The sequence below is a fragment of the Musca autumnalis genome, unplaced genomic scaffold (assembly GCF_047663935.1).
Source record: "Musca autumnalis isolate F117 unplaced genomic scaffold, ASM4766393v1 scaffold_5, whole genome shotgun sequence".
Taxonomy (NCBI): Eukaryota; Metazoa; Arthropoda; class Insecta; order Diptera; family Muscidae; genus Musca; species Musca autumnalis.
Window position 1 is genome coordinate 193,463,082 of NW_027412088.1, and position 27,884 is coordinate 193,490,965.

Here is a 27,884-nt window from a genome sequence, read left to right on the forward strand (position 1 = left end):
AAGCTTTCATTTGTTTGTCACACGAATACAAACGTCAATCGCTATGAAAACCAAATTGTGTCTTCGTTCATGAAATTGACGAACGAATGGGCAAAAACTTTTTACAAAAACACGCTGTAAATATGTGGTAATCATGGTACAATAATTGGTCTGTTCCTTTACTTCTGAAAATAGTAAAACCGGCAAAAGTAGCAAAAGTTGTAAACTGCTCCCATATGAATTTTTTGGTGTCTGAAGTAAAGGAACGCTTTTCGAGTAAAAAGTGGTAAAACTTGAAGATTCTTGAACGTAAAGGAACAAAGCTAATACAGGTGGCATTATCAAGCCAGCTGATGGTAACATAAGCTTCGTTCCAGTACTTTTTTAATGGTAAAATGTTCAAAAGAGAAAACTGTCAAAAATGAGTTCAACGCACACATTTTTTCAAAATGAACGGGAACGGAAAAATTGCAGAAACGCCAAAAAATCTGGAACAAATGTCAAAGTCGGCGTGTCAGCGAATCGCAAGCCGGCAAACATGTTGCACATTTTTGCTCGCTCAAATTTGTCGTGTAAAAAGTTTCTAAAGAGAAAGCCATTCAGCGCCATTTTTGTTCAAAGAGAAGTGAACATTTTGCAACTTTTTTGGTGTACGGGAACGCATTTCGGGGAAAAATTTTCAAAATGTGTTAAATGTGTAAAAACTTTTTAGTTCTGGAACGAAGCTATAATGTGTCAATTGCATTGAATTGATGTCAAATTTTGACATCTTATGTTACCAACAATTGCCGATGCGGCTACCTGTGTATTTGTACCATGGTGGCAATGTATAATATTAGCTTCGTTCCAGAACTAAAAAGTTTTTACACATTTAACACATTTTGAACATTTTTCCCCGAAATGCGTTCCCGTACAACAAAAAAGTTGTCTTTGAACAAAAATGGCGCTGAATGGCTCTCTCTTTAGAAACATTTTACACGACAAATTTGAGCGAGCAAAAATGTGCAACATGTTTGCCGGCTTCCGATTGGCTGACACGCCGACTTTGACATTTGTTCCAGTTTTTCTGACGTTTCTGCCATTTTTCTGTTCCCGTAAATTTTGGAAAAATGTGTGTGTTGGACTCATTTTCAACAGATTGCTCTTTTGACACTTTTATCATTAAAAAAAAGTACTGGAACGAAGCTATAATAACATATAAAATTATGTAAACAAAACGAATTAACGAAGAATCGTTGTTAATAATGTGTAGCATACTTTTAGGCGTAAACATAATGACGTAAATGCACTGGAGCTGCCGTTATGTTATATTTACATTAGCGCTCATTTTACGGTTTATGTGAATTTGCTAAGTTTAATTATTATAAAATTAATTGAAATGTGTCAAAATAAACCCAATTTATCCCCTTAATCGGTATAATGAGCGCTAATGTCAGTATAACTTTAATATTTCTTTCCGAGAATGGCGGCTGGGAGGCAAACAAAAACAAAACGCATTGTATGTACCTAATTAAATATCATATGACACACATTGGCGGGAAAATATCTTTTACTAAAGGTTTGATTAATTTTCTATAAATTTGTAATTGCAATATTAAACTATTTTTATATTTTCATTCGTTTCTTTGGCGATTCTGACTTCAGCACTGCTGGTGTTTCAAGAGTCACCATTTTTCTCACTCTCCACAAAACATTCTCATTGTGGGTGGTGATAAGCGGCGTTATTTGTTCTGCAGCATATTTGTGATTATGAATGGATTCATATCCGAAATCGAACCGTTGCTTAAATAACTGACTTTAGTTCTTCATTTAAACTCGTTGGGATCGGTTCGTGATTTTTAATAAACAAAAAGAAGCAAAAACAGCTTTGCGGAAACCTGCAAATTCTCATTTGGAATATGGGCTTAACAAAATTTTGCATAATTGTGGTGATAAGTGCCGTTGTGCTGGTGGGCCAGGCAAAAGCAGATTTTAAATACAATGTCAGTTTGGCACAAATGGATACATGTCGTCATTATACCATACCCTTAAATCGAGGTTATAATTATGCTCATTTCTTCCACTTGCCCCAATTAAAAAACAATAAACTGGCTGATAATGAATTGTTACATTTGAAATTCTATGTCATGACAGCTCGTGATGCCCACATATTGCTTGCATCCACTGATCATCCGCGGCTTATGGATAAAGTTTATGAAATAGGTGAGTTGTGGGATCAGTAGAAGGTTCCAAGATTAGTATTATCAGAATAACACATTTGTTTCTTTTGCTTTGTTTCTAGTCATTGGTGCCGGTCGCAATACATTTTCCACCATACGTACCAGCATGGGACGTCGTCGTGTAGCCACAAATCAGGATCCAAATATTTTATCAATGCTTGATCCCACACCCATTGAAATCATACAAACGAAGGGTATAACCTTTAACACAATAACACACAACAAGTAGTTGTGGGGCTGATAACACGAAAAATGCATGCATTGTTGTTTTGTTTTTCTTTTTTAGATGCCAATTTGCTGGTTTACATAACGGGCCTCAAAGACGAACCACTAATGAATTACACTGATACGGAACCCTTGAAAATTGAATATATCAGTTTCACGACCTATGATAATATTCCGGCAAGTTGGTTTTATGATTGTCAGTTTGATGGATTTGCCTCCGAGTTGGAAGAGGAGGAACGCGATTTGACCCCACAACAGTTATTAGAGCAAAATATTACCGCCATGGCTGAGAATAGCTCATTTCCGGTTGATTTGGAAAGTGTGGAATTTGATTTTGTTGTGGCGTCCGTTAATTATCAGCATAATCGTGGAATGTTGCAGGCCAGACTGAATTTAAGATTGGTGAGTGGGTGAAAAAAAAAATTAAGAACAAAAAAGGAAGTGAAAAAAGTGCACCAGAGATTAAGCGAAATTGAATGTAAAAAACGTTTTTATAGAAAAGGTTTTCCTATAGAAATTGTTGGCGTTTTTTTCATTCAGCCTAGCTGAATAAGGTTTTCCTATAGAAAACTTTCATTCATTCTGGCTGAATAAGGTTTTCCTATAGAAAACTTTCATTCAGCCTGGCTGAATAAGGTTTTCCTATAGAAAACTTTCATTCAGCCTGGCTGAATAAGGTTTTCCTATAGAAAACTTTCATTCAGCCTGGCTGAATAAGGTTTTCTTATAGAAAACTTTCATTCAGCCTGGCTGAATAAGGTTTCCTATAGAAAACTTTCATTCAGCCTGGCTGAATAAGGGTTTCCTATAGAAAACTTTCATTCAGCCTGGCTGAATAATGTTTTCCTATAGAAAACTTTCATTCAGCCTGGCTGAATAAGGTTTTCCTATAGAAAACTTTCATTCAGCCTGGCTGAATAAGGTTTTCCTATAGAAAACTTTCATTCAGCCTGGCTGAATAAGGTTTTCCTATAGAAAACTTTCATTCAGACTGGCTGAATAAGGTTTTCCTATAGAAAACTTTCATTCAGCCTGGCTGAATAAGGTTTTCTTATAGAAAACTTTCATTCAGCCTGGCTGAATAAGGTTTTCCTATAGAAAACTTTCATTCAGCCTGGCTGAATAAGGTTTCCTATAGAAAACTTTCATTCAGCCTTGCTGAATAAGGGTTTCCTATAGAAAACTTTCATTCAGCCTGGCTGAATAATGTTTTCCTATAGAAAACTTTCATTCAGCCTGGCTGAATAAGGTTTTCGTATAGAAAACTTTCATTCAGCCTGGCTGAATAAGGTTTTCCTATAGAAAACTTTCATTCAGCCTGGCTGAATAAGGTTTTCCTATAGAAAACTTTCATTCAGCCTGGCTGAATAAGGTTTTCCTATAGAAAACTTTCATTCAGCCTGGCTGAATAAGGTTTTCCTATAGAAAACTTTCATTCAGCCTGGCTGAATAAGGTTTTCCTATAGAAAACTTTCATTCAGCCTGGCTGAATAAGGTTTTCCTATAGAAAACTTTCATTCAGCCTGGCTGAATAAGGTTTTCCTATAGAAAACTTTCATTCAGCCTGGCTGAATAAGGTTTTCCTATAGAAAACTTTCATTCAGCCTGGCTGAATAAGGTTTTCCTATAGAAAACTTTCATTCAGCCTGGCTGAATAAGGGTTTCCTATAGAAAACTTTCATTCAGCCTGGCTGAATAAGGTTTTCCTATAGAAAACTTTCATTCAGCCTGGCTGAATAAGGTTTTCCTATAGAAAACTTTCATTCAGCCTGGCTGAATAAGGTTTTCCTATAGAAAACTTTCATTCAGCCTGGCTGAATAAGGTTTTCCTATAGAAAACTTTCATTCAGCCTGGGTGAATAAGGTTTTCCTATAGAAAACTTTCATTCAGCCTGGCTGAATAAGGTTTTCTTATAGAAAACTTTCATTCAGCCTGGCTGAATAAGGTTTTCCTATAGAAAACTTTCATTCAGTCTGGCTGAATAAGGTTTTCCTATAGAAAACTTTCATTCAGCCTGGCTGAATTAGGTTTTCCTATAGAAAACTTTCATTCAGCCTGGCTGAATTAGGTTTTCCTATAGAAAACTTTCATTCAGCCTGGCTGAATTAGGTTTTCCTATAGAAAACTTTCATTCAGCCTGGCTGAATTAGGTTTTCCTATAGAAAACTTTCATTCAGCCTGGCTGAATAAGGTTTTCCTATAGAAGAGGAGGAACGCGATTTGACCCCACAACAGTTATTAGAGCAAAATATTACCGCCATGGCTGAGAATAGCTCATTTCCGGTTGATTTGGAAAGTGTGGAATTTGATTTTGTTGTGGCGTCCGCTAATTATCAGCACAATCATGGAATGTTGCAGGCCAGACTGAATTTAAGATTGGTGAGTGGGTAAAAAAAATAAGAACAAAAAAATAAAAAAAGGAAGTGAAAAAACTGCACCAGAGATTAAGCGAAAATGAATGTAAAAAACGTTTTTATAGAAAAGGTTTTCCTATAGAAATATTTCATTCAGCCTAGCTGAATAAGGTTTTCCTAAAGAAAACTTTCATTCAGCCTGCCTGCATAAGGTTTTTCTAAAGAAAACTTTCATTTAGCCTGGCTGAATAAGGTTTTCCTATGGAAAACTTTCATTCAGCCTGGCTGAATAATGTTTTCCTATAGAAAACTTTCATTCAGCCTGGCTGAATAATGTTTTCCTATAGAAAACTTTCATTCAGCCTGGCTGAATAATGTTTTCCTATAGAAAACTTTCATTCAGCCTGGCTGAATAATGTTTTCCTATAGAAAACTTTCATTCAGCCTGGCTGAATACGGTTTTCGTATAGAAAACTTTCATTCAGCCTGGCTGAATACGGTTTTCGTATAGAAAACTTTCATTCAGCCTGGCTGAATTAGGTTTTCCTATAGAAAACTTTCATTCAGCCTGGCTGAATAAGGTTTTCCTATAGAAAACTTTCATTCAACCTGGCTGAATAAGGTTTTCCTATAGAAAACTTTCATTCAGCCTGGCTGAATAAGGTTTTCCTATAGAAAACTTTCATTCAGCCTGGCTGAATTAGGTTTTCCTATAGAAAACTTTCATTCAGCCTGGCTGAATAAGGTTTTCCTATAGAAAACTTTCATTCAACCTGGCTGAATAAGGTTTTCCTATAGAAAACTTTCTTTCAGCCTGGCTGAATAAGGTTTTCGTATAGAAAACTTTCATTCAGCCTGGCTGAATTAGGTTTTCCTATAGAAAACTTTCATTCAGCCTGAAAAACTTCTAAAACCCTATTCAGCCTGCAGAATACGGTTTTCGATTGGAAAACTTCTATTCAGCCTGGCTGAACAGGGTCTCTGATGGGAAATCTTCTATTCAGCCTGGCTGAATAGGGTTTTCGTTGGGAAAACCTCTATTCAGCCTGACAGAATAGGGTTTCCGATAGGCAAACTTGTGTTCAGCCTGGCTGAATAGGGTTACCGATGGGAAAACTTCTATTCAGCATGGCTGAATGATTTTTTATATGTTAATAATTATACTTTTTATTCTTTTCTCAGAATTGGTTAGATTCTCGTATAACCTGGGATCCCAATAACTTTGGCGGTATAGATGTAATTCAACATTCCGATTATGAAGTGTGGCTGCCACAATTATTGGTAATCAAGTAAGTCGAATAGATGAATTGAAAAAAACGTTATTGGCTTAACCAAAACCAATCTCTTCTTCTCCCTAGTGGCGTGTCTAACTCAAAATCCCTTCTCGAAGAGGAACATAAAATAAAAGTACGTCATGATGGCCATATCGGTATAGAATTTTATAATGTCTTCATAACAACCTGGTGTCCAAATCCTTTTGAGAATTGGCCAAACGAACAGCTGTCTTGTGATATTGTTTTGGGTTTGGATCAGGGCCCACTAGAAAGTTTGCCACTAAACTACAATACCACATGGTCACATCCTCGCATAGATTCCCTGTCCGAATGGACTTTGCGTGAAATTCATGTCACCTCAGTAGCTAGCGGTGCCACTATGCGTTACACCGATAAACAAATATTACAGGCCATGGATGGTGATGTGGCCATTGTATTTGATATTAGCAGGAATGGTCGTTTCTATAGGAATGTCTTTTCAATGCCAATTTTGGGTAAGTCTCGCCATTGTTGTTAAATATTGGGTTTATAAATTTGGAATTTCTCTTTGTAGCTTCTCAAATCCTCATCATATTATCCTTCCTATTACGAGGCTATCGTCGTGGAGCCCTGATCTTGGTTGTAATGCTGATACTAATGTTGGGTCTAATGTTCCTAACCAAACATGCTCCCACATTTTATATTCCGCCAATAAGTAAGCTAAACGGAGGTGTTTTTGTTAGATAATTTCTTTGATAAATTTTTTATCTTTGCAGTGTTGGCATACCAGCATATTTTGAGAGTAGCCACATTCTGTTATCTCCTGCATATCTGCCTTATGTGGCTGGAATTGTATCCACCCAAAAATAAACCTCATGAATGGCTAACTGCGGCTGTAAATTGTTCGCCTTTACGTTTGGTGCTCTGCATGAGATTGGCTGAAGTAAGTAAAACACTGATAAGGCTGAATAAATTTTCCTATAGAATACTTCAATTCAGCCTGGCTGAATAAGGTTTTCCTATAGAAAACTTTTATTCAGCCTGGCTGAATAAGGTTTTCCTACAGAAAAGTTTTATTCAGCCTTGCTGAATAAGGTTTTCCTACAGAAAACTTTTATTCAGCCTTGCTGAATAAGGTTTTCCTATAGGACACTTTTATTCAGCCTGACTGAGTAAGGTTTTCCTATAGAAAACTTTTATTCAGCCTGGCTGAGTAAGGTTTTCTATAAAAAACTTTTATTCAGCCTGGCTAAATAAGGTTTTCCTATAAATAACTTTTATTCAGCCTGGCTGAATAAGGGTTTCCTATAGAAAACTTTTATTCAGCCTGACTGGATAAGTTTTTCCTGTAGAAAACCTTTATTCAGCCTGGATGAATAAGGTTCCCGTTAGGAAAACTTCTATTCAGCCTGGCTGAATAAGGTTTCCGTTAGGAAAACTTCTATTCAGCCTGTCTGAATAAGGTTTCCGTTAGGAAAACTTCTATTCAGCCTGGCTGAATAAGGTTTCCGTTAGGAAAACTTCTATTCAGGCTGGCTGAATAAGGTTTTCCTATAGAAAGCTTTTATTCAGCCTGACTGAAAAAGGTTTTCCTATAGAAAACTTTTATTAAGCCTGGCTGAATAAGGTTTTCCTATAGAAAACTTTTATTCAGCCTCGCTGAATATGGTTTTCCTACAGAAAACTTTTATTCAGCCTTGCTAAATAAGGTTTTCCTATAGAAAACTTTTATTCAGCCTTGCTGAATAAGGTTTTCCTATAGAAAACTTTTATTCAGCCTGGCTGAATAAGGTTTTCATAAGGTTTTCCTATAGAAAACTTTTATTCAGCCTGGCTGAATAAGGTTTTCATAAGGTTTTCCTATAGAAAACTTTTATTCAGCCTGGCTGAATAAGGTTTTCCTATAGAAAACTTTTATTCAGCCTGGCTGAATAAGGTTTTCCTATAGAAAACTGTTATTCAGCCTGGCTGAATAAGGTTTTCATAAGGTTTTCCTATAGAAAACTTTTATTCAGCCTGGCTGAATAAGGTTTTCATAAGGTTTTCCTATAGAAAACTTTTATTCAGTCTGGCTGAATATGGTTTTCCTATAGAAAACTTTTATTCAGCCTGGCTGAATATGGTTTTCCTATAGGCAACTTTTATTCAGCCTGGCTGAATATGGTTTTCCTATAGAAAACTTTTGTTCAGCCTGGCTGAATAAGGTGTTTCTATAGAAAACTTTTATTCAGCCTGGCTGAATAAGGTTTTCCTGTAGAAAACTTCTATTCAGCCTGGCTGAATAAGGTATTCCTATAGAAACGGTTTGTTCAGCCTGCCTGAATAAGGTTTTCCTATAGAAAACGTTTATACAGCCTGGCTGAATATGGTTTTCCCACAGAAAACTTTTATTCAGCCTGGCTGAATAAGGTTTTCCTATAGAAAACTTTTATACAGCCTGGCTTTATAAGCTTTCCCAAATAGAAAACTTTTATTCAGCCTGGCTGAATAAGGTTTCCGTTAGGAAAACTTCTATTCTATTGAATATGGTTTTCCTATTGAAAACTTTTATACAGCCTGACTGAATATGGTTTTCCTATAGAAAACTTTTATTCAGCCTGGCTGAATAAGGTTTTCCTATAGAAAACTTTTATTCAGCCTGGCTGAATAAGGTTTTCCTATAGAAAACTTTTATTCAGCCTGGCTGAATAAGGTTTTCCTATAGAAAACTTTTATTCAGCCTGGCTGAATAAGGTTTTCCTATAGAAAACTTTTATTCAGCCTGGCTGAATAAGGTTTTCCTATAGAAAACTTTTATTCAGCCTGGCTGAATAAGATTTTCCTATAAAAAAATTTTATTCGGCCTGGCTGAATAAGGTTTTCCTATAAAAAAATTTTATTCGGCCTGGCTGAATAAGGTTTTCCTATAGAAAACTTTCATTCGGCCTGGCTGAATAAGGTTTTCCTATAGAAAACTTTCATTCAGCCTGGCTAAATAAGGTTTTCCTATAGAAAACTTTTATTCAGCCTGGCTGAATATGGTTTTAATATAGAAAATTTTTATACAGCCTGGCTGAATATCGTTTTCCTATAGAAAACTTTTATTCAGCCTGGCTGAATATGGTTTTCTTATAGAAAACTTTTATTCAGCCTGGCTGAATATGGTTTTCTATAGAAAACTTTTATTCAGCCTGGCTGAATATGGTTTTCTATAGAAAACTTTTATTCAGCCTGGCTGAATATGGTTTTCCTATGGAAAACTTTTATTCAGCCTGGCTGAATATGGCTTTCCTATAGAAAACTTTTATTCAGCCTGGCTGAATATGGCTTTCCTATAGAAAACTTTTATTCAGCCTGGCTGAATAAGGTTTCCGTTGTATAAACTTGGATTTTAATTTAAATTTTGGTTTTTTTCAGTCCAACGACTACATTGAGTCCCAAAAACAACCCTGGCGGGAAGTGGCCAAGGTCTTGAATGGCTTGTGCTTTGTGGTAATAAACATCATTTGTATTTTAGTGGTTGTCTGTTTGCTACCTCATGTTTAACCTTAGTGTTTGATTTCAAAAGAATTAACAATAAAATATTTTTGTTTTTATGAAAAAAGTCCTAAATTGTTATTAATTTATTTAATTTATAAATATGTTTGTTTTTTGTTTATTTGTAGAACTTTTTTCTATGCCATTGTAAAAAATAATAACAAAAAGTTAATTGGAAAAAAGAGGAAAATTAGAGCGCATCTCTTAATTAACGAAATTAAAAATAAAAAAAATTAATACTTCAAATGATTCTTTCTGCTCTCAGTTTGTGTGACCCTATAACTAATGCATGTCCTGCTTCATGTATCCCTGTATAATTATAAAAGTGCAAGAGAAAATTTGTTGGAGAGAAAAAAAAACACAAATAATTGACTAAATTCGTGAAATCCTTAATGGCGTATCCTGGTTCCATGTCCCTTTGATTTTTCACAGTATTGATTTAATGATGCCCATAGCCATAGCCACCAAATCCATGGCCATATCCGCCATATCCCAGAGAAATGGCTGGAGCCGCGGCAGCATAACTAATGGCGGGAGCAGCATAGCTGATGGCAGGAGCAGCGGCCACTTTAACGGCAGGAGCAGCATATGAGATGGCTGGAGCAGCGGCAATAACTGGAGCAGCAGCTACCTTAACAGCTGGGGCAGCAACGGCAACAGCCTTTACGGTGGCTGGATGGTTCACAACCTAAAAAGTTATTCGTTAGAACTTATTTCAAACAAATTTTCTGTTATCCTTCACAGACATACCGAGGTAAAGGTTGAATAACTGGTGGCCGCCGGTGCAACAGCCTTAACAACAGCAGGAGCAGCAGCAACTTGAACGGCAGGGGCAGCATAGCTAACAGCTGGAGCAGCATAGCTAACAGCTGGAGCAGCATAGCTAACCGCTGGAGCAGCATAACTAACGGCAGGTGCAGCGGCTACCACAGGAGCTGCGGCAGCATAACTGACAGCAGGAGCAGCATAACTAATGGCAGGTGCTGCAGCAAAGCCACCATAGGCAATGCCGCCATGGCCACCATAAAGTCCACCAGGGGCCGCCAAAGCACAACCAATTAAGGATACAAGGATCTAAAAGTACCAAACAAACTTTAACACAAAGAAACACTTTTCCAACTCCTCTCTAGCTCACCAAAAGTTTCATATTTCGAATATTTCAAAGGATCAACTTGTCAAAAATGCAGAAACACTTGCCGTTCGTTAGCTCGTCTTAGCGTTTAAAAATGTTATGCGATACTGTAATCAATCATCTGTTTTGGTGATACTTTTATACGACACAATTCTCAATATTTTTTTTTTTTTAATTTTTGTAACATACTGCAACATAATCGGAGAATAAAAATAAAAAATCTAAAATCACACACACATTCAGACATTCAATATGTTGCAGCTGATTGGTGGAGCAGCAACCAACCATTCACTACAGATATGCCATAACAAGCAGTGGAACTAAAATTAGTGCAAAAGTATTGAACAAAAAACGCCCCAACACGAAGAATTGTATCAATTAGCATCAGAGTTTTGTAAGTTAACCTCCTCTCATGCCTTTTTAAGGCATGACAAGTTACAATGTTCCCCAAGTGATAGAGGCGGTTATGCAAAAGTTCTGAAAAACAAAAATCCATAAAAAAAATCATATTCAGATAAACTAAATATAAGATTCCTTATGGAAAATTCAATTCAAACAAGTTTAATAAAAGTTTTCTATAGGAAAACCTTATTCATAAAAGTTTTCTACAGGAAAACCTTACTCAGCCAGGCTGAATAAAAGTTTTCTATAGGAAAACCTTATTCAGCCAGGCTGAATAAAAGTTTTCTATAGGAAAACCTTATTCAGCCAGGCTGAATAAAAGTTTTCTATAGGAAAACCTTATTCAGCCAGGCTGAATAAAAGTTTTCTATAGGAAAACCTTATTCAGCCAGGCTGAATAAAAGTTTTCTATAGGAAAACCTTATTCAGCCAGGCTGAATAAAAGTTTTCTATAGGAAAACCTTATTCAGCCAGGCTGAATAAAAGTTTTCTATAGGAAAACCTTATTCAGCCAGGCTGAATAAAAGTTTTCTATAGGAAAACCTTATTCAGCCAGGCTGAATAAAAGTTTTCTATAGGAAAACCTTATTCAGCCAGGCTGAATAAAAGTTTTCTATAGGAAAACCTTATTCAGCCAGGCTGAATAAAAGTTTTCTATAGGAAAACCTTATTCAGCCAGGCTGAATAAAAGTTTTCTATAGGAAAACCTTATTCAGCCAGGCTGAATAAAAGTTTTCTATAGGAAAACCTTATTCAGCCAGGCTGAATAAAAGTTTTCTATAGGAAAACCTTATTCAGCCAGGCTGAATAAAAGTTTTCTATAGGAAAACCTTATTCAGCCAGGCTGAATAAAAGTTTTCTATAGGAAAACCTTATTCAGCCAGGCTGAATAAAAGTTTTCTATAGGAAAACCTTATTCAGCCAGGCTGAATAAAAGTTTTCTATAGGAAAACCTTATTCAGCCAGGCTGAATAAAAGTTTTCTATAGGAAAACCTTATTCAGCCAGGCTGAATAAAAGTTTTCTATAGGAAAACCTTATTCAGCCAGGCTGAATAAAAGTTTTCTATAGGAAAACCTTATTCAGCCAGGCTGAATAAAAGTTTTCTATAGGAAAACCTTATTCAGCCAGGCTGAATAAAACACGAAGAATTGTATCAATTAGCATCAGAGTTTTGTAAGTTAACCTCCTCTCATGCCTTTTTAAGGCATGACAAGTTACAATGTTCCCCAAGTGATAGAGGCGGTTATGCAAAAGTTCTGAAAAACAAAAATCCATAAAAAAAATCATATTCAGATAAACTAAATATAAGATTCCTTATGGAAAATTCAATTCAAACAAGTTTAATAAAAGTTTTCTATAGGAAAACCTTATTCATAAAAGTTTTCTACAGGAAAACCTTACTCAGCCAGGCTGAATAAAAGTTTTCTATAGGAAAACCTTATTCAGCCAGGCTGAATAAAAGTTTTCTATAGGAAAACCTTATTCAGCCAGGCTGAATAAAAGTTTTCTATAGGAAAACCTTATTCAGCCAGGCTGAATAAAAGTTTTCTATAGGAAAACCTTATTCAGCCAGGCTGAATAAAAGTTTTCTATAGGAAAACCTTATTCAGCCAGGCTGAATAAAAGTTTTCTATAGGAAAACCTTATTCAGCCAGGCTGAATAAAAGTTTTCTATAGGAAAACCTTATTCAGCCAGGCTGAATAAAAGTTTTCTATAGGAAAACCTTATTCAGCCAGGCTGAATAAAAGTTTTCTATAGGAAAACCTTATTCAGCCAGGCTGAATAAAAGTTTTCTATAGGAAAACCTTATTCAGCCAGGCTGAATAAAAGTTTTCTATAGGAAAACCTTATTCAGCCAGGCTGAATAAAAGTTTTCTATAGGAAAACCTTATTCAGCCAGGCTGAATAAAAGTTTTCTATAGGAAAACCTTATTCAGCCAGGCTGAATAAAAGTTTTCTATAGGAAAACCTTATTCAGCCAGGCTGAATAAAAGTTTTCTATAGGAAAACCTTATTCAGCCAGGCTGAATAAAAGTTTTCTATAGGAAAACCTTATTCAGCCAGGCTGAATAAAAGTTTTCTATAGGAAAACCTTATTCAGCCAGGCTGAATAAAAGTTTTCTATAGGAAAACCTTATTCAGCCAGGCTGAATAAAAGTTTTCTATAGGAAAACCTTATTCAGCCAGGCTGAATAAAAGTTTTCTATAGGAAAACCTTATTCAGCCAGGCTGAATAAAAGTTTTCTATAGGAAAACCTTATTCAGCCAGGCTGAATAAAAGTTTTCTATAGGAAAACCTTATTCAGCCAGGCTGAATAAAAGTTTTCTATAGGAAAACCTTATTCAGCCAGGCTGAATAAAAGTTTTCTATAGGAAAACCTTATTCAGCCAGGCTGAATAAAAGTTTTCTATAGGAAAACCTTATTCAGCCAGGCTGAATAAAAGTTTTCTATAGGAAAACCTTATTCAGCCAGGCTGAATAAAAGTTTTCTATAGGAAAACCTTATTCAGCCAGGCTGAATAAAAGTTTTCTATAGGAAAACCTTATCCAGCCAGGCTGAATAAAAGATTTCTATAGGAAAACCTTATTCAGCCAGGCTGAATATAACTTTTCTATAGGAAAACCTTATTCAGCCAGGCTGAATAAAAGTTTTCTATAGGAAAACCTTATTCAGCCAGGCTGAATAAAAGTTTTCTATGGGAAAACCTTATTCAGCCAGGCTGAATAAAAGTTTTGTATAGGAAAACCTTATTCAGCCAGGCTGAATAAAAGTTTTCTATAGGAAAACCTTATTCAGCCAGGCTGAATAAAAGTTTTCTACAGGAAAACCTTATTCAGCCAGGCTGAATAAAAGTTTTCTATAGGAAAACCTTATTCAGCCAGGCTGAATAAAAGTTTTCTATAGGAAAACCTTATTCAGCCAGGCTGAATAAAAGTTTTCTACAGGAAAACCTTATTCAGCCAGGCTGAATAAAAGTTTTCTACAGGAAAACCTTATTCAGCCAGGCTGAATAAAAGTTTTCTACAGGAAAACCTTATTCAGCCAGGCTGAATAAAAGTTTTCTATAGGCTGAATAAAAGTTTTCTATAGGAAAACCTTATTCAGCCAGGCTGAATAAAAGTTTTCTATAGGAAAACCTTATTCAGCCAGGCTGAATAAAAGTTTTCTATAGGAAAACCTTATTCAGCCAGGCTGAATAAAAGTTTTCTATAGGAAAACCTTATTCAGCCAGGCTGAATAAAAGTTTTCTATAGGAAAACCTTATCCAGCCAGGCTGAATAAAAGATTTCTATAGGAAAACCTTATTCAGCCAGGCTGAATATAACTTTTCTATAGGAAAACCTTATTCAGCCAGGCTGAATAAAAGTTTTCTATAGGAAAACCTTATTCAGCCAGGCTGAATAAAAGTTTTCTATGGGAAAACCTTATTCAGCCAGGCTGAATAAAAGTTTTGTATAGGAAAACCTTATTCAGCCAGGCTGAATAAAAGTTTTCTATAGGAAAACCTTATTCAGCCAGGCTGAATAAAAGTTTTCTATAGGAAAACCTTATTCAGCCAGGCTGAATAAAAGTTTTCCAGCCAGGCTGAATAAAAGTTTTCTATAGGAAAACCTTATTCAGCCAGGCTGAATAAAAGTTTTCTATAGGAAAACCTTATTCAGCCAGGCTGAATAAAAGTTTTCTACAGGAAAACCTTATTCAGCCAGGCTGAATAAAAGTTTTCTATAGGAAAACCTTATTCAGCCAGGCTGAATATAACTTTTCTATAGGAAAACCTTATTCAGCCAGGCTGAATAAAAGTTTTCTATAGGAAAACCTTATTCAGCCAGGCTGAATAAAAGTTTTCTATGGGAAAACCTTATTCAGCCAGGCTGAATAAAAGTTTTGTATAGGAAAACCTTATTCAGCCAGGCTGAATAAAAGTTTTCTATGGGAAAACCTTATTCAGCCAGGCTGAATAAAAGTTTTGTATAGGAAAACCTTATTCAGCCAGGCTGAATAAAAGTTTTCTATAGGAAAACCTTATTCAGCCAGGCTGAGTAAAAGTTTTCTATGGGAAAACCTTATTCAGCCAGGCTGAATAAAAGTTTTGTATAGGAAAACTTTATTCAGCCAGTCTGAGTAAAAGTTTTCTATGGGAAAACCTTATTCAGCCAGGCTGAATAAAAGTTTTCTATAGGAAAACATTATTCAGCCAGGCTGAATAAAAGTTTTGTATAGGAAAACCTTATTCAGCCAGGCTGAATAAAAGTTTTGTATAGGAAAACCTTATTCAGCCAGGCTGAATAAAAGTTTTCTATGGGAAAACCTTATTCAGCCAGGCTGAATAAAAGTTTTCTATAGGAAAACATTATTCAGCCAGGCTGAATAAAAGTTTTCTATAGGAAAACATTATTCAGCCAGGCTGAATAAAAGTTTTCCTAACGAAAACCTCTATTCAGCCAGGCTGAATAAAAGTTTTCCTAACGAAAACCTCTATTCAGCCAGGCTGAATAAAAGTTTTCCTAGCGAAAACCTCTATTCAGCCAGGCTGAATAAAAGTTTTCCTAACGGAAACCTCTAATTAGCCAGGCTGAATAAAAGTTTTCCTAACGAAAACCTCTATTCAGCCATATTCAGCCAGGCTGAATAAAAGTTTTCCTAAAGAAAACCTCTATTCAGCCAGGCTGAATAAAAGTTTTCCTAACGAAAACCTCTATTCAGCCGGGCTGAATAAAAGTTTTCCTAACGAAAACCTTATTCAGTCAGGCTGAATAAAAGTTTTCTATAGGAAAACCGTATTCAGTCAGGCTGAATAAAAGTTTTCTATAGGAAAACCTTATTCAGCCAGCCTGAATAAAAGCTTTCTATAGGAAACCTTATTCAGCCAGGCTGAATAAAAGTTTTCTATAGGAAAACCCTTATTCAGCCAGGCTGAATAAAAGTTTTCTATAGGAAACCCTTATTCAGCCAGGCTGAATAAAGGTTTTCTATAGGCAAAACTTATTCAGCCTGGCTGAATAAAAGTTTTATATAGGAAAGCCTTATTCAGAATAAAAGTTTTCTATAGGAAAACCTTATTCAGCCAGGCTGAATAAAAGTTTACTATAGGAAAACCTTATTCAGCCAGACTGAATAAAAGTTTTCTATAGGAAAAGCTTATTCAGCCAGGCTGAATAAAAGTTTTCTATAGGAAAACCTTATTCAGCCAGGCTGAATAAAAGTTTACTATAGGAAAACATTATTCAGCCAGGCTGAATAAAAGTTTACTATAGGAAAAGCTTATTCAGTCAGGCTGAATAAAAGTTTTCTATAGGAAAACCTTATTCAGCCTGGCTGAATAAAAGTTTTCTATAGGAAACCTTATTCAGCCAGGCTGAATAAAAGTTTTCTATAGGAAAACCTTATTCAGCCAGGCTGAATAAAAGTTTTCTATAGGAAAACCTTATTCAGCCAGGCTGAATAAAAGTTATTTTAGGAAAACCTTACTCAGCCCGGCTGAATAGGAATTGAAGTTTTTCTATGGAAAACCTTATTCAGCCAGGCTGAATTGACGTTTTCCTATAGAAAACCTTATTCAGCCAGGCTGAATTGAAGTTTTCCTATGGAAACAACAACACCAGATGATGATTAGGAGCAAGCAATGCAACGAAATCATGTCATTGTGTTGCTGTACTGGAAGACTCTTTGCTTCCTCATGTAGATGGTCCACTGAACACATGAGGATGTACCCTGTTTATGAATATTATTCCATTGCATATCACATAAACTCGCGAACCAAACTCCCTGTATTACTCTACGGGTTTGGACTTCTTTTTCCTGAACTGTACGTACGACTGGCGTCCACACATATAGTTGACCATCCAACATTTCAATCTGGGACGGAGGGTTGTTTGCTCAATGTCCTCATCATCTGCAGGAAAAGATCTAATGTGCCTAGTCACTCCCTGGGATGCTTGAAATAACTTGCGCACCTCTTTGGGTTTATCAACGTAATATCGCCAAACGTCACTGATTTCCTATCTTCCCTCCTTCCAGGGTTCGAGAGTGACTTAACCGTTGCCCATAATTCACTTATACCGGCTCCAAAGTTGCAACTCTTCAGACGATTTAACCACATGTTCCGCTTTTGCTCGCCGACCAACCTGGTAATCTCCAGTTTCAGCTCTCTGACTGGGGTGGGCTCGGCGAAGCTCTGCTGGGAAGTTTGATCTCACTTCGGGTATTCGACCAGCAGGTATTTGACGAGCGGTTGCAGCAGTGATGATGTCTCGGAACGCCCTTTCCGCTACCCAATCATCAGAAGGATTGGGCAGAGATCTGAAACGGTGATTAGTGAACTCTCTGAAACTCGGCCAATCGGCTTTCCCATGATTGACGAAAATGCGGCGTTCAGAGGTAATGAAATCGGTCGGTTTGATAATGGAGACAATTATGTCAGACCAGGTGACACGATGGTTATGTCGGTCGAACTGTGACACTCACCTCTCATTCTGGTAGGGGCGTCCGTATTGATCGTGCAAAACGTAGAGCTAAAAATCTGTTCAGCCATCACAGTACTCCTCGGGTCATTTCCGAGACCTGAATGCCACAACTCATGATGCGCATTAAAGTTCCCCAAGACCAGACGGTTATGGCCCACCAAAAGCGGCTATTTATCGGCGGGATGTATACGTTCAGCAACTCTACCACGGCAGTTCCACACCTAACTAATACCCCCATACAGTCCATGTACGAGTAGGGTCAGGCGCAAGCGTGATAGGTCTATATTGAACAAGGTGGTGTAATAGGAAGGTAAATCCGCAATCTCCACTCCTGGTGCGATCCTCCCTCAATACGTTGTAACATTGTAACACAACATTGTAAGCTGCAGTTGTTGTTGAGCTTGGTTTCCTGCAACGCCGCGAACTTCACATTCTTCCGACTCATGAAGTCCATTGCAAGTATTTTCTAGGATTTGAACAACAAAAACAGCAGGTGTTAAATGCTGCGCGTGCGTGAGAGAAACCGCTGTCGTGGGATTGAAGAGGTAGTTTGCCTTCTCGGTACTGGGGGACTTTTGAATATCGGACCCGTTATACAGTTTTATGGATCATCAAAGATGATGGTTTCTTATTTGGTCCTTCCAGGGGTGAATTGGGCTTAGTCAGACCCTTTCGTGAAATGATCGCCTTTACGGAAGTCATTTGATCTAGGGATAGACTCTTAAGCCTTCTTCGTACCCTTCTGGATTGAGCTCGGCTTCGGAGTAGTGGTCGACTCCACCTTTTTGCTCTGGGCAGTAAGTTTCACCACCACTACTGTTTTGCTTTCCGCCGCGGCTGGAAGTTCCCGTCGGGGCACATGAGAGTAGGTTCTCTCGAACTTCCTGACGCACCTGTGCTTGCCTCTGATGAAAACTTGACAACACGTTTATAGCGCTTTATATCCTTAACTTCTCTGGCAGTTCTGTCATTGGGGACACTGACTGTTGTTAAAGCCTCATTGGGTTCCCCACTATCAGTCAATGACCCTGTTCCATCCCTGACCCTGTCTTTTTAAGCTATCCTCAATAGTCCTCAGAGTCACGTCTAGGCCATCCCCGCCCAATGAATCGGTCCAGTCAGCCAGTTTTCGTTGTCTTAAAAATCGCCGTCTAGTCAACATTCATATCGTTAGTATTTTGTGTAGTTGTAGCAGGTACCCATCGTAGTTGTTTATTTTAGGGAAACTACCCCGATCGTGTTTTGGTCCACGAGGGATCCGCAGAGTGTGGAAGAGAGATGAGAAGACAAAAAGTGTATATTCAGCCTGGTTGAATTGAGCTTTCTATAGGAAGACTTCTATTCAGCCTGGCGGAGACATCATAAACCTTCTAGAAGAGATATTAAAACCCTTGAAGTTTTGCATTTTATGAAAAAAGTTCAATTTTATTTCAATAAATTCAGAATTCATTCTCTTTTAAAATCACATAATCTTTATAGCATTCTTTATAGCCTTAATCTTATCTTGTAGCTTCGCCTTTACTTTTTTTTTGGTTGCAGAACTTTCTTCTATGCCATTACACATGAACGAATAATAATCGTGAACAGGTACATATTGGAATCCTAACCTATAAAAATAGTTGTTAATTGGAAAGTTGAAGAAAATTAGCTCCACATACACACACATAACATGATTCTTTCTGCTTAGATACAAATACAAAATTGTTGTTATAATAAAAATTTATCAGCCTAAGATGGATCTTCTGCAATATCTCAGTGTTTCTCCCTTGAATTGTAAACCTTAATGTAAAAGAAAATTTGACAGAAATCAGTATTTGAAAACTTTGCTTTATCGTCGTTGTCCTCCGCATGAATTTAAAAATTTATAATGATGATGATCTCCGACTTAATGATGACCATAACCATAACCTCCATAACCACCATAACCTAATGAGATTGCAGGCGCAGCTGCAATAGATTTAAAGGAGACTGCAGGTGCAGCGGCGGCATAACTTATGGCTGGAGCAGCAGCAAAGGATTTAAAGGAGACTGCAGGTGCAGCTGCGGCGTAGCTAATGGCTGGTGCGGCAGCTACAGCTCTATAAGAAACTGCTGGAGCTGAATAGGCGATGGAAGGAGCATAAGATATGGCTGGAGCAGCAGCAGCATAAGAAATTGCAGGAGCAGCTGCAATAGCGGGGGCAGCAGCAACTTGTACGGCAGGAGCAGCAGCAACTTGTACCGCTGGAGCGGCGGCTACTTGTACAGCAGGAGCGGCAGCAACTTTAACAACAGGAGCTGGTGCTGCTACTGCTACCCTTAGGGTTTGTGGATGGTTGATGTACTGAAAAGAAGAGAATTGATTATTTTTTTACTTTTGGAGATTACGATCGTTTGGCTAGGGAGACTAGCCTCGGTGATTAGGGAGACTAGTCTCGGTGATTGGGGAGACTAGTCTCGGTGATTGGGGAGACTAGTCTCGGTGATTAGGGAGACTAGTCTCGGTGATTAGGGAGACAAGTCTCGGTGATTAGGGAGACAAGTCTCGGTGATTAGGGAGACTAGTCTCGCTGGTTAGGGAAGCGAGTTTCGCTGGTTAGGGAAACGAGTTTCGCTGGTTAGGGAATCGAGTTTCGTTGGTTAGGGAATCGAGTTTCGTTGGTTAGGGAAACGAGTTTCGCTGGTTATGCAAACGAGTTTCGCTGGTTAGGGAAACGAGTTTTGCTGTTAGGGAAACGAGTTTTGCTGTTAGGGAAACGAATTTCGCTGGTTAGGGAAGCGAGTTTCGCTGGTTATGGAAACGAGTTTCGCTGGTTAGGGAAGCAAGTTTCGTTGGCTAGGGAAACGAGTTTCGCTGGTTAGGGAAACGAGTTTCGCTGGTTAGAGAATCGAGTTTCGCTGGTTAGGGAAACGAGTTTCGCTGGTTAGGGAAACCAGTTTCGCTGGTTAGGGAAACGAGTATCGTTGGTTAGGGAAACGAGTTTCGTTGGTTAGGGAAACGAGTTTCGCTGGTTAGGGAAACGTGTTTCGCTGGTTAGGGAAACGAGTTTCGCTGGTTAGGGAAACGAGTTTCGCTGGTTAGGGATACGAGTTTCGCTGGTTAGGGATACGAGTTTCGCTGGTTAGGGCAACGTGTTTCGCTGGTTAGGGAAACGAGTTTCGCTGGTTAGGAAAACCTGTTTCACTGGTTAGGGAAACGAGTTTCGCTGGTTAGGGAAACGAGTTTCGCTGGTTAGGAAAACCTGTTTCACTGGTTAGGGAAACGAGTTTCGCTGGTTAGGGAAACGAGTTTCGCTGGTTAGGGAAACGAGTTTCGCTGGTTAGGGAAACGAGTTTCGCTGGTTAGGGAAACGAGTTTCGCTAGTTAGGGAAACAAGTTTCGCTGGTTAGGGAAACAAGTTTCGCTGGTTAGGGATACGAGTTTCGCTGGTTAGGGAAAAGTGTTTCGCTGGTTATGGAAACGTGTTACGCTGGTTAGGGAAACGAGTTTCGCTGGTTAGGGAAACGAGTTTCTCTGGTTAGGGAAACGAGTTTCGCTGGTTAGGGAAACGAGTTTCGCTGGTTAGGGAAACGAGTTTCGCTGGTTAGGGAAACGAGTTTCGCTGATTAGGGAAACGAGTTTCGCTGGTTAGGGAAACGAGTTTCGCTGGTTAGGAAAACCTGTTTCACTGGTTAGGGAAACGAGTTTCGCTGGTTAGGGAAACGAGTTTCGCTGGTTTGGGAAACGAGTTTCGTTGGTTAGGGATACGAGTTTCGCTGGTTAGGGAAAAGTGTTTCGCTGGTTATGGAAACGAGTTTCGCTGGTTAGGGAAACCTGTTTCGCTGGTTAGGGAAACGTGTTACGCTGGTTAGGGAAACGAGTTTCGCTGGTTAGGGAAACGAGTTTTGCTTGCTAGGTAAACGAGTTTCGATGGTTACGGAAACGAGTTTAGCTTGTTAGGTAAACGAGTTTAGTTAGGGAAGCGAGTTTCGCTGGTTAGGGAAACGAGTTTTTCTGGTTAGGGAAACGAGTTTCGCTGGTTAGGGAAACGAGTTTCGCTGGTTAGGGAAACGAATTTCGCTAGTTAGGGAAACGAGTTTTGCTGGTATGGGAAACGTGTTTCTCTGGTTGGGGAAACGAGTTTCGCTGATTAGGGAGACTAGTATCACTGGTTAGGGAGATTAGTCTTGCTGGTTAGGGAAACGAGTTTTGCTGGTTAGGGAAACGAGTTTCGCTGGTTAGGGAAACGAGTTTCGCTGGTTAGGGAAACGAGTTTCGCTGGTTAGGGAAATGAGTTTCGCTGGTTAGGGAAACGAGTTTCGCTGGTAAGGGAAACGAGTTTCGCTGGTTAAGGAGACTCCTCATCCTTACTAGGAAGACTAGACTCGCACATCTCACAGTTTAGGGATATAGGATACTTGATATACTTACAGTGCTGTAAGTAGTTGTAGTGGTCGAAGCGGGAACTAAAGTGTTAACAATTTTTACGGCTGGAGCGGCGGCAGCCACTTGGACAGCTGGAGCAGCAGCCACCTGAACAGCAGGAGCAGCAGCAATGGCCGGTGCAGCGGCGACTTGAATAGCTGGTGCAGCAGCTACTGCAACAGGTGCTGGAGCCGCAACAGCAACTGGTGCTGGGGCAGCATAACTAATGGCTGGAGCCGCCGCTGCATAACTAATAGCTGGGGCAGCTGCCACAGCTCTGAAACTAACGGCAGGCGCCGCAGCAGCATAGCTAATCGCTGGAGCTGCAGCATAACTAATGGCTGGTGCCGCGGCAACAGCTTTATAACTAACTGCCGGTGCAGCTGCCGCATAAGTTACAGCTGGAGCAGCGGCATAACTAATGCCACCACCATAATATCCACCACCATGACCACCATATAATCCACCCGGGGCAGCAAATGCAGCAGCAATCAAGGCAAACAAAATCTGTAACACATTTGAAATGTTTATTGCCGGACTTCTTCAAAGTCTTCTCATCCTGCTCACCAAAATTTGCATATTCACAATGTTTTTTTTCTACTTTCCCTGTTTCGATTCTCAGAGGATTCCACTCAACAAACTAAAAGCAAATCGCGACAACACTTCTAGGCGTTTAGAAGCGTTTTGTGTTACTGTAATCGATCAGAGCTGCTGTTGCAACTTTTATAACAACAACGAAAATTGTCAACTTAGAGACTTAGGCTGCGAACAAATTGGGCAGCAAAAAATGCTCACCAAAATTTAACCATCTAAAAGAATTTTTTGGCCAGTTTTAGTTTTTCTATTTGGCGAAACATACAATCTAAAATTGTTACACCACAGTTCAGTTAGGCAGCCAACTAGCCAGTCGACCAGCAAACAAATGAGGAATTGTCGTAAACGAAAAAAAGCTGTGAAAATATTTATGGTGCTGCTACTGCATTGGGAGAAACTTCTTAAATTAATTTCGCAATTGCCTGCTAATTGCTTGTCTTTTCCTATTTGTTCTCAATTGCCTTTTTTGGGGAGGGGTGTTTGAAGTCAAGGAGAGGCGAGAATTGAGACACGAGAATATTTTATGGTATACATTTTAAGCAAACACGAAAAGGAAATCTTCAGGACATAATAAGAAGATCACTCGAGCAATACGAGAACAACCTTCAATACAAGAACAGCCTCCTGTCTATGAAAAAATAATCCTCGTTGATTTCATAGTGGCAAACGATTGGAAACCAATTAAACCAGCGAAGGAGTCTTTGTGGTGGATAAACGAGTAAAATAGACTTTGTGATGAACTGAGGATGTGAATTTAGGCGATCGAATGAATATCTCCTATATTCGTACGAGTGAAGGAGTCTCCTGTAGACAAATTAACGCGTATAGGAGTTGCTATGGTCGACTTCTGATTCATAGAGAGCTCGAAATATTAAATTACGTTAAACTAAGTTTGGAAGAAAATTTTCAAAAAGTTTTGCTAGTAATCTTGTGCACTAGCCATGTTAGTATATGCCGGGAGGCTTTTTTGGGGCTTTTGAGCCATTATCTCAGGAAGTACGGACTTGCTCCGAAAACATTATACCGACGTAAAGGAGACCGTAAGAACAACCTACTGAAACAAATTTCAAAACGATCCGAATGGACCTATTAATCTTTAATTTTTTAGAATTTTGTGTGAGAGGTACCCGAAGGAGTGGACCGATATAGTCCAAATTCCAACCCGATTTATAAGTGGAAGGAATAATGCGATGTGGAAAGTTTGGACCAAATCGATTGCTTATCGGTCACACAAATTTAAAGATAATGTTGGTACCCAAAGAAGAGGACCAAAATGGCTTATCTTCGAACTTAAACTAAGTTTGTGCAAAATTTGTTTCGATTCGGTTGAACCGTTCAAGAGTTTTCGTGCGCACCAGCCAGCCGAACAGAAGGACAGACAACCACTAACAGACGGACGAGCAGAGCTAAATGGACTCAAAATTGTCTGAAACGAATTTCGTCGTCGACTGTAAAGCAGATGAAGGAGTCTTTTAAGAGCGACAGAACGAGTAGGTAGTTCATGGGGTCGTCTACTGTAGAGTAAATGGCCCACAGGGTCGTCTACTTTATAGTAGATGGTCCCTTGTGTCGTCTACTGTGGAGTAGATGTGCCCTTGGGTCGTCTACTGTAGAGTAGATGGCCCCTTGGGTCGTCTACTGTAGAGTAGATGGCCCCATGGGTCGTCTACTGTAGAGTAGATGGCCCCTTGGGTCGTCTACTGTAGAGTAGATGAGCCCTTGGGTAGTCTACTGTAGAGTAGATGGCCCCTTGGGTCGTCTACTGTAAAGTAGATGGCCCCTTGGTTCTTCTACTGTAGAGTAGATGGCCCCTTGGGTCGTCTGCTGTAGAGTAGATGGCCCCTTGGGTCGTCTACTGCAGAGTAGATGGCCCCTTGGGTCGTCTACTGTAGAGTATATGGCCGCTTGGGTCATCTACCGTAGAGCAGATGGCACCTTGGGTCGTCTACCGTGGAGTAGATGGCCCCTTGGGTCGTCTACCGTGGAGTAGATGGCCCCTTAGGTCGTCTAATGTAGAGTAGATGGCCCCTTGGGTCGTCGAGTGTAGAGTAGATGACCCCTTGGGTCGTCGAGTGTAGAGTAGATGACCCCTTGGGTCGTGTACTGTAGAGTAGATGACCCACAGGGTCGTCTAATGTAGAGTAGATGTCCCCTTGGGTCGTCTACTGTAGAGTAGATGGCCCCTTGGTTCTTCTACTGTAGAGTAGATGGCCCCTTGGGTCGTCTACTGTAGAGTAGATGGCCCCTGTGGTCGTCTACTGTAGAGTAGATGGCCCCTTGGGTCGTCTACTGTAGAGTAGATGGCCCCTTGGGTCGTCTACTGTAGAGTAGATGGCCCCTTGGGTCGTCTACTGTAGAGTAGATGGCCCCTTGGGTCGTCCACTGTAGAGTAGATGGCCCCTTGGGTCGTCTAGTATAGAATAAATGGCCCCTTGGGTCGTCTACTGTAGAGTAGATGGCCTCTTGGGTTGTCTACTGTAGAGTTGATGGCCCCTTGGGTTGTCTACTGTAGAGTTGATGGCCCCTTGAGTCTTCTACTGTAAAGTAGATGGCTCCGTGGGTCGTCTACTCTATTGTAGATGGCCCCTTGGGTCGTCTACTGTAGAGTAGAAGGCCCCTTGGGTCGTCTACAGTAGAGTAGATGGCCTCTAGGGTCATATGTTGTAGAGTAGATGGTCGTCTACTGTAGAGTGGATGGCCCTTAGGGTCGTCTACAGTAGAGTAGATGGCCTCTAGGGTCATATGTTGTAGAGTAGATGGTCGTCTACTGTAGAGTGGATGGCCCCTAGGGTCGTCTTCTGTAGAGTAAGTAGATGGCTCCTTCGGTCGTCTACTGTAGAGTAGATGGCCCACAGGGTCGTCTACTGTAGAGTAGATGGCCCACAGGGTCGTCTACTGTAGAGTAGATGGCCCACAGGGTCGTCTACTGTAGAGTAGATGGCCCACAGGGTCGTCTACTGTAGAGTAGATGGCCCACAGGGTCGTCTACTGTAGAGTAGATGGCCCACAGGGTCGTCTACTGTAGAGTAGATGACCCACAGGGTCACTGTAGAGTGGATGGCCCTTAGGGTCGTCTACAGTAGAGTAGATGGCCTCTAGGGTCATATGTTGTAGAGTAGATGGTCGTCTACTGTAGAGTGGATGGCCCCTAGGGTCGTCTTCTGTAGAGTAAGTAGATGGCTCCTTCGGTCGTCTACTGTAGAGTAGATGGCCCACAGGGTCGTCTACTGTAGAGTAGATGGCCCACAGAGTCGTCTACTGTAGAGTAGATGACCCACAGGGTCGTCTACTGTAGAGTAGATGATCCACAGGGACGTCTACTGTAGAGTAGATGGCCCACAGGGTCGTCTACTGAAGAGTAGATGGCACACAGGGTCGTCTACATTAGAGTAGATGGCCCACAGGGTCGTCTACATTAGAGTAGATGGCCCACAGGGTCGTCTACATTAGAGTACATGGCCCACAGGGTCGTCTACATTAGAGTAGATGGCCCACAGGGTCGTCTTCATTAGAGTAGATGGCTCACAGGGTCGTCTACATTAGAGTAGATGGCCCACAGGGTCGTCTACATTAGAGTAGATGGCCCACAGGGTCGTCTACTGTAGAGTAGATGGCCCACAGGGTCGTCTACTGCAGAGTAGATGGCCCACAGGGTCGTCTACTGCAGAGTAGATGACCCACAGGGTCGTCTACTGTAGAGTAGATGATCCACAGGGTCGTCTACTGTAGAGTAGATGGCCCACAGGGTCGTCTACTGTAGAGTAGATGGCCCACAGGGTCGTCTACTGTAGAGTAGATGGCCCACAGGGTCGTCTACTGTAGAGTAGATGGCCCACAGGGTCGTCTACCGTGGAGTAGATGGCCCCTTGGGTCGTCTACCGTGGAGTAGATGGCCCCTTAGGTCGTCTAATGTAGAGTAGATGGCCCCTTGGGTCGTCGAGTGTAGAGTAGATGACCCCTTGGGTCGTCGAGTGTAGAGTAGATGACCCCTTGGGTCGTGTACTGTAGAGTAGATGACCCACAGGGTCGTCTAATGTAGAGTAGATGTCCCCTTGGGTCGTCTACTGTAGAGTAGATGGCCCCTTGGTTCTTCTACTGTAGAGTAGATGGCCCCTTGGGTCGTCTACTGTAGAGTAGATGGCCCCTGTGGTCGTCTACTGTAGAGTAGATGGCCCCTTGGGTCGTCTACTGTAGAGTAGATGGCCCCTTGGGTCGTCTAGTATAGAATAAATGGCCCCTTGGGTCGTCTACTGTAGAGTAGATGGCCTCTTGGGTTGTCTACTGTAGAGTTGATGGCTCCTTGGGTTGTCTACTGTAGAGTTGATGGCCCCTTGAGTCTTCTACTGTAAAGTAGATGGCTCCGTGGGTCGTCTACTCTATTGTAGATGGCCCCTTGGGTCGTCTACTGTAGAGTAGAAGGCCCCTTGGGTCGTCTACAGTAGAGTAGATGGCCTCTAGGGTCATATGTTGTAGAGTAGATGGTCGTCTACTGTAGAGTGGATGGCCCTTAGGGTCGTCTACAGTAGAGTAGATGGCCTCTAGGGTCATATGTTGTAGAGTAGATGGTCGTGCACTGTAGAGTGGATGGCCCCTAGGGTCGTCTTCTGTAGAGTAAGTAGATGGCTCCTTCGGTCGTCTACTGTAGAGTAGATGGCCCACAGGGTCTTCTACTGTAGAGTAGATGGCCCACAGGGTCGTCTACTGTAGAGTAGATGGCCCACAGGGTCGTCTACTGTAGAGTAGATGACCCACAGGGTCACTGTAGAGTGGATGGCCCTTAGGGTCGTCTACAGTAGAGTAGATGGCCTCTAGGGTCATATGTTGTAGAGTAGATGGTCGTCTACTGTAGAGTGGATGGCCCCTAGGGTCGTCTTCTGTAGAGTAAGTAGATGGCTCCTTCGGTCGTCTACTGTAGAGTAGATGGCCCACAGGGTCGTCTACTGTAGAGTAGATGGCCCACAGAGTCGTCTACTGTAGAGTAGATGATCCACAGGGACGTCTACTGTAGAGTAGATGGCCCACAGGGTCGTCTACTGAAGAGTAGATGGCACACAGGGTCGTCTACATTAGAGTAGATGGCCCACAGGGTCGTCTACATTAGAGTAGATGGCCCACAGGGTCGTCTACATTAGAGTACATGGCCCACAGGGTCGTCTACATTAGAGTAGATGGCCCACAGGGTCGTCTTCATTAGAGTAGATGGCTCACAGGGTCGTCTACATTAGAGTAGATGGCCCACAGGGTCGTCTACATTAGAGTAGATGGCCCACAGGGTCGTCTACTGTAGAGTAGATGGCCCACAGGGTCGTCTACTGCAGAGAAGATGGCCCACAGGGTCGTCTACTGCAGAGTAGAT

General features: G+C 40.4%; 3 protein-coding genes across 3 annotated transcripts; 1 reads left to right on the forward strand and 2 right to left on the reverse strand.

Annotated features, from left to right (window-relative positions):
* Positions 1-1,594: 1,594 nt before the first annotated feature.
* On the forward strand, positions 1,595-9,614 carry NtR (neuronal acetylcholine receptor subunit NtR). Its single transcript, XM_073990923.1, has 8 exons — positions 1,595-2,181; positions 2,261-2,392; positions 2,485-2,825; positions 5,961-6,067; positions 6,137-6,546; positions 6,606-6,746; positions 6,808-6,974; positions 9,428-9,614. Exons 1-8 carry the CDS (start codon positions 1,878-1,880, stop codon positions 9,554-9,556), a joined length of 1,731 nt encoding a protein of 576 aa, XP_073847024.1. The 5' UTR covers positions 1,595-1,877; the 3' UTR covers positions 9,557-9,614.
* LOC141405962 (uncharacterized) lies at positions 9,595-10,818 on the reverse strand. The gene is made up of 3 exons (XM_073990924.1): positions 10,683-10,818; positions 10,298-10,621; positions 9,595-10,235 (listed from the first exon to the last, which is right to left on the reverse strand). The coding sequence occupies exons 1-3, from the start codon at positions 10,692-10,694 to the stop codon at positions 9,987-9,989; spliced, it is 585 nt and encodes a 194-aa protein (XP_073847025.1). The 5' UTR covers positions 10,695-10,818; the 3' UTR covers positions 9,595-9,986.
* An 8,129-nt stretch (positions 10,819-18,947) lies between these two features.
* LOC141406295 (uncharacterized) lies at positions 18,948-22,875 on the reverse strand. The gene is made up of 3 exons (XM_073991549.1): positions 22,502-22,875; positions 21,941-22,441; positions 18,948-19,873 (listed from the first exon to the last, which is right to left on the reverse strand). The coding sequence occupies exons 1-3, from the start codon at positions 22,511-22,513 to the stop codon at positions 19,436-19,438; spliced, it is 951 nt and encodes a 316-aa protein (XP_073847650.1). The 5' UTR covers positions 22,514-22,875; the 3' UTR covers positions 18,948-19,435.
* Between the last annotated feature and the right edge of the window lie 5,009 nt (positions 22,876-27,884).